This window comes from Coffea eugenioides, chromosome 8, assembly GCF_003713205.1.
Source record: "Coffea eugenioides isolate CCC68of chromosome 8, Ceug_1.0, whole genome shotgun sequence".
NCBI classification, from domain to species: Eukaryota; Viridiplantae; Streptophyta; class Magnoliopsida; order Gentianales; family Rubiaceae; genus Coffea; species Coffea eugenioides.
Genome location: NC_040042.1, coordinates 45,853,633 through 45,860,539, shown reverse-complemented (window position 1 = coordinate 45,860,539; position 6,907 = coordinate 45,853,633). Strand labels below are relative to the sequence as shown.

Sequence of the window (6,907 nt, the reverse complement as noted above, 5' to 3'; positions counted from 1 at the left end):
TGGAGTTTTGCTTTCTCATGTGGTACTTAATGGCCGCCGTCGACTCGGAGTACCAACCGTTGCATCTTCTCTCTTTACACAAGGATATGCCGACAAGTGCAGCTTCAACTTAAATTATACGACTTCAAATTAAAAGGGAGTTTCGAGTTCAATTCAGATTCGGCCCAATCTCTAATTAAATACATAATATTTATTCTATAATATATATAATTATAAATTATAGATATTATTATTGTTGTTATAATCGTATACAAGCCGCATTTTAATCAAGTTTGAATCAATCATAATCCCCCAAACTCAACTCATGTTTAATTTATATTTAAAAATAAATCAAATATTAACATCCAAACTCTATCCAATCCAATTAAAACTCAAGTTCCATAGATTTTTTTCCACTAGAGTTCGGACTGACCCATTCCATTATACAGACAAGCTCTTGACTGACCCAATCCATTAACAGCTCTCAGCCATCCAGACAAAGTCTATGGGCCCTCGCAAACAAAATTCCCTAAAATCCTATCTACCTAAACCGGTAGTGATCCACAAAGTATAAAAGATCGGAATATAAAATTCCCCACATCGTCAGAATTGAAAAAGATATCACTCTTGTTTTCTTGGTTAGGCATTCTCCTCCTCCTCAAATCCCCCAACTACTGCCAAAATAAAGTTTGATCTTCGTCCGACGGCCACAGAAAAGGAAGGACAAAGAGGACGAAACTTCGAGAGCTTAAAATGTCCCAGAATTGACGTGCCAGAGAACTTACAATCGTCAACCAAACCGCGTCGCATTTCAAGCGTACCAAATGTCAAAGAAATTAATTAAAGAGTTAAAGAAGTAATTTAGCACGAACACAAGGGTGAAAAAACACACAAAAAGCCACTCCTCTCAACGCAAAACTAATACTAACAATTAAATTAAGCAAATAATTCTCCTGATATCTTAATCAAGGTGATACAGATCCTCTGTTTTCCACCCAGAATGCTAGTTTCGAAGATATGAAATCACTTACACATTTTCCTTTCCAGGACGTGGGACTGGAAACTCAACAAGAACAATCTTGAGATTAATTTGTGTCTTTTTTTTTTTTTTAGACCACCCGGTATCCAGAGCCGCTGCTCCGACTAATCCGGATTCGGTCCAGATTGCGCCCGCAGAGTCTGACTCTTGCTTGGAATAAGGCCTGGCCCTGGGCTATTTGAACTTGGCGCTCACAACGAGAGTCGAACCGGGACCTCGTGTAACATTCACAAACCGCTTACCACTTGTGCCCAGCCACTGGGCTAATTTGTCTGTTTTCGAAGGGAGACAAGATTCAACACAAACCCACAACATGCATTTATATTATATTATATATTACAATGGGTAATCATTCAGAAATATAGCATCAGCCAGCAAGAACAGAGGACAACTTAAAGCACAGAGCTAGTAGAGTAACCATAATGCTACTAAAGAAACTACAGGAGGGCTTTAAGAAAAGAACAACTCTACCAGAAAAGCCACTGTTGCATGAACTCCACCATCTACTAACATCCGCAAACAACTCTCTTTCAGTCAACTTCCTCCATTTTACTCTCCTCATTGGTTTCCTCCTCCAATTCAGGCATGTCAGCGTCATCATCGGTCTCATTTTCCTCGATGCTAAGCCCCAATTTCAACATCCTATGGATCCTTGAACCAAATTGGTTTGGATCATCAAGGCTGAAACCAGACGTCAACAAAGCAGTCTCATAAAGAAGCAGCACCAAGTCTCTAACTGATTTGTCATTCTTATCTTCCTCGGCTCTCTTCCTAAGCTCCTTAATGATTCCATTGTCAGGGTTGATCTCCATTGTTTTCTTGCTTGACATGTAAGCGCTCATGCTGGTGTCCCTTAATGCTTGAGCCTTCATAATCCTCTCCATGTTTGCTGTCCAGCCATATTCCCCAGTGACCAAGCAGCAAGGAGAATCAACAACCCTGTCAGAAACCACCACTTTCTCAATTCTCTCTCCAAGAATATCCTTCATTACTTTGCAAAGATTCTCAAATAACTTTTTCTTCTCCTCCCTTGCTGCTTTCTCTTCCTCAGACTCATCGAGCTTTAAACCTTCCTTTGTTGCAGAAACAAGTTTTTTACCATCATACTCTTTCAACTGTGCAACAGCATATTCGTCAATGGCATCAACCATGAAAAGCACCTCGTATCCTTTCTTTTTAAGCTTTTCCAAGAATGGAGAGTTCTCAACAGCCTTCTTGCTCTCGCCGGTTATATAATATATGTCCTGCTGCCCTTCCTTCATCCTTGTGACATAGTCCTTCAAGCTGGTCAACTCATCCCCACTCTTTGTGGAGTAATACCTGAGAAGATCAGCAAGCTTTGCCCTGTTTTGGCTGTCTTCATGAATACCCAATTTGAAATTTTTGGAAAAGGCGTCATAGAACTTAGCATAATCCTCTTTGTTCTCTGCAATTTCAAAGAACATCTCAATGCACTTCTTGACAATATTCTTCCTGATGACCTTCAGGATTTTGTTCTGTTGGAGCGTCTCACGAGATATATTTAGTGGGAGATCATCCGAATCCACCACGCCTTTAACGAATCCAAGGTATTCAGGAATGAGCTCCTCACAATTATCCATGATGAACACCCTCCTGACATAGAGCTTGATGTTGTTCAACTTCTTCCGTGTATCAAAGAGATCAAAGGGTACCCTCTTTGGAACAAACAGAATAGCTTTGAACTCCAGCTGTCCTTCAACAGAGAAGTGTTTCACAGCAAGATGATCCTCCCAATCATTTGTTAGGCTCTTGTAGAAGGCAGCATACTCCTCCTTGGTAACCTCTTCAGGCTTCCGAAGCCAGAGAGGTTTCTGCTTGTTAATTTGCTGCCATTCATTTGTCACCTCCTTTATCTTCTTCTTTTTCTTTTTATCCTTGTCTTTCTCCTCATCTACTTCTTCAACTTCTCCTTCCTCGTCCTTCTTGGTTTCCTCATCTTCATCATCACTGATCTCTTTCTCAGTTGTCTTCTCAACCAAGAGATAAATTGGGTAGCTAATGAATTCCGAATGCTTCTTCACAAGGTCCTTAATCCTCCTCTCTTCCAAGTATTCCAGCTACACCAAATTGTCCAAACAAATGATGATAGATCAATTTGAGATGATCAATATCAGCCGTAAGTTTTGATAACAAAATATGATACTAAAACAGTCCAATCAAACAGTTGCAAACATCACCTACCTGATCCTCCTTGAGGTAGAGGGTGACTTTAGTGCCCCTGCCCAGTGGTTCTCCGCTGACATCCCTTGTCACAGTGAAGGATCCACCTGCTTGAGATTCCCAGACATATTGTTCATCATCATTGTGCTTGGTCGTCACAACAACCTTCTCAGCAACGAGGTAGGAAGAGTAGAAACCCACACCAAACTGCCCAATCATGCTAACATCAGCTCCAGCCTGCAATGCCTCCATAAACTCCTTTGTCCCAGACCTTGCAATTGTTCCCAAATTGTTTACCATATCTAATTTTCAAACAAGAACACGTGCCCCATTAATTTCTTATCCACCATCTAAATTGATTGGAAATGAAGCACTTGCACATATTCAGTCAACAGCACATCAATTTCGTTAGTCGTAACTGATTTATCAATAAATCAGGATTGCCTTCAATCTCCACACATTCTGTGCCCAACTTAATGTAAAATACATGCATGAATAAGTCAAGCAAAATCTCTGTTAAATGTTCGCAGAACGGCACAAAAATCAAAATTGATGAGTAGGGACCAAACTTTACGGAGTTATTCGAAACGTGAGAAAATATGTAAAAAGATGTTTCTGTCCTTTGCTAGCAATTTAAACATTACGAAAATTACTATTGACTTGATGAATTTTTCTTCACAACATGCTTGATCATGCAAAACATGAAAGCTGCAAACTGATATTCACATACCAACACTTCCGCCACCCTAAAAAAAAGTCCGAACATATTTCTTATGAAATTAAGGCTGCGGTGATAGAATACCTGATTTGGTCATGCCGACGCCACTATCGATAATGGACAGAGTCCTATTAACTTTATCAGGCACAATCCTAATGAAGAGCTCCGGCTGCGATTCCAACTTGCTCTTGTCCGTTAAGCTCTCGAATCTGATCTTATCCAGAGCCTTCACCACACCAAAACAAACATAATTACTCCGATATCTTGCTACTAGTACTTCTGTTAATATCAGCAAAACTTAACAGAAATTATCTGAAGGAAAAAAAAAATGGAATGCAATCGGCGAATGCTTACGTCAGAAGCGTTGCTGATGAGCTCACGTAGGAAGATTTCCTTGTTACTATAGAAAGTGTTGATGATAAGACTCAAGAGCTGATTAATCTCCGCCTGGAAAGCAAACGTCTCAGTTTCACCCGCCATTTGTACATCCGCCATGGCCTAGTGATAAGATTCGGCTTACAAATATATATATGCTGTGCTTTGTTTGTGTGTGTGTGTGTGTGTTAACTGGAAGATATGAGTGAGCGACAAACGAGAAAGGAGAAGGAAGCAAGAATATATACGGAAGAGGAAGTCGGTTCGGGAAGAATGTGGAGCGGTGAATAAGGAACAGAGTCGGGGATCCAGTTTGGCGGTTCTAGACTTCTCTACCATTTTCTCCAACTTTTCAATTTTCTCTTTCTTTTCCTAATTTGCCCTCTCATTCAACTATCTTTTTCTTTTTCTTTTTTTTTTTCCTATGGATTGTTGGAATGTGATTTATAAGTGGTTTTTCTCATTTATGGATAAGATTGGTTCCCTAATTAATTAAATCAAGCTCAACTCTATTTCTGTTTCTTCTTTCCCTAAGCAAAAAAAAAAATTTCGTTTGAGCTCATACAAAGTAATGACCGCAGTATAGATACAGAACCATTTCTATATTCGTATACAAGTTTGTTTGGATTGCTATTTTTTAAAATTTTTGTAAAAAAATGTACTGTAATAATTTTTAAAAAATAATTAAAAATATTTTCACGAAAAATGTAAAAATTTTTTGAAGAAAGATTGCATTCCAAACAAACTATGAAATTAATCCAGAATCATCTTGGTGCATTCGAGAAGTATTGTTAAAATTCATAGACGAATTAGGATAATACCATTGACATTTTGTAAAAGAAAAATAAAACAAAACCCATTCTATTCATGTTAGATTTAAAAAATTGACATGCGCAAGTGCTTTTTCATTCCTCCTGATTTCTGATTCCATATTCTCAGCCATCCTCCCTTATCTCGTCCAGTTCATTTCTCTTTTTCTTTGTTGTAGTTCAATGTTTTTTTTTCTCCCTTTTTTTTTTGCCTCGGAACAAAAGAAAATTTTCATGTTTTTTTGCAAATAGAACGTATGCACAATATTCTACTTTTGACTAAAATAAAATCTAAGCTGAATTCTTTCAAAAACTCTTCCACTTGTAAAATTACTATTGCGTAATGCCCCTATTAGACAAAGGCATGATCCCCATCCTTGGTCCAAGAAGTTTTTCCTTTCATCTGGTGAGCTTTTAGACAAATATATATTTCTTTAATACATTTCTCCGTTATCTTTTTACTTTACATACATCACGTGTTATAATATATATATATATATATACATATATATATATATGTTTTTTTAATAAAACCCTAAACAGTTAGTATCCAAAGTGATCTTTAGTTCCAATTTTGCTTGTACAGTTAATGTATGTTACATCACATGCATGCCCAATTTTACTTCTGCCGCTACAATAGGAAGTAGTAGTCAAACCTATCCCCTCTCCTCTGTGCATGTTTAAGACCAAGCGATAATTAGCATGACGGTCTCCTCATCCGCGGGGAAGCAATTATGTTAGTATCGTTTAATGCTGATTGCAAATCTTAATTTGACAACTTATGAGGCTTCTGTTATCTTCTTGAAAAATTTTATGGGGAATTATTTTCTAAATTTCTACCTCTCAATGATGATAATAACTTATCTCTTAATTGATCATAGTTAGTAATACTTTGCAATATGGCTCCGTTTGAATTATCTAATTTTTTGGGTATTTTTGAAAAATTTTACTATAACAGTGTATATGAAAAATTTTTACCATAAAATTTTTTTAAAATATTTGATATATTGTATGGATGAGATATTTTTTAAGTTATTATATATTACTGTAATATTATACTTCCTGTACTATCTATCACTACACTCTGAAACATTCACTGAATCTAAGAAAAGCAACTGGGTAGTACCCTCTTTATCTGCATCATCTTTTTTTTTCTAGCTAATCCATTGAACATTTAACTGGGGAAACCATCAACTTGTGTGATGAAGTTAAGTGACTATACTTAGAGCGCTACTCATCATTTATTGCATGGGAAAAGTTGATCAATAAAGCTATCAATAATCCATTATTATTGACCAAGAAGTTCCTTTACGAAGCTTGTTGCTCTGAGTACCTAGGATGATATTTTGCTACCCTTTTGGTTCCTATGTCAAATGCTGTGAAGGAAGTAAATATTTCTGATAACCACTGGGCCAATGGCTCAGTGGCCACCAGGGAAGGGCTTAAATCTCTCCTTGGGCTGTAGGTGAGGGTTCAAATCTTATCTGTAGCGAAAAAAATCTAAGAGTTGTGCCAAAGCACTCCCTTGGTCTAGTTGGGTTTGTATACCCTCTAACCCTCTACTACAGCCTCCTTAGACTCCCTCTCCCCCCTAGATTAGGATAGAGTAGGTTATACAAATGTATCGTTGCTGACAAAAAAAAGAGTAAATATTTCTGATGAAAGATCACGCCAACTAAATTTTCAAGACCAATAACTTTCCTGTACTATCTATCACTACACTCTGAAACATTCACTGAATCTAAGAAAAGCAACTCGGTAGTATCCTCTTTATCTACCCATTGGGCCAATGGTTCCTTAGGCTCC

The 6,907-nt window shown here is 37.6% G+C and overlaps 1 protein-coding gene across 1 annotated transcript; it reads right to left on the bottom strand.

The window, feature by feature from the left end:
• Window positions 1-1,312: 1,312 nt before the first annotated feature.
• Window positions 1,313-4,509, bottom strand: LOC113779321 (heat shock protein 83-like). Its single transcript, XM_027324873.1, has 4 exons — window positions 4,272-4,509; window positions 4,002-4,143; window positions 3,221-3,501; window positions 1,313-3,096 (listed from the first exon to the last, which is right to left on the bottom strand). Exons 1-4 carry the CDS (start codon window positions 4,410-4,412, stop codon window positions 1,549-1,551), a joined length of 2,112 nt encoding a protein of 703 aa, XP_027180674.1. The 5' UTR covers window positions 4,413-4,509; the 3' UTR covers window positions 1,313-1,548.
• Between the last annotated feature and the right edge of the window lie 2,398 nt (window positions 4,510-6,907).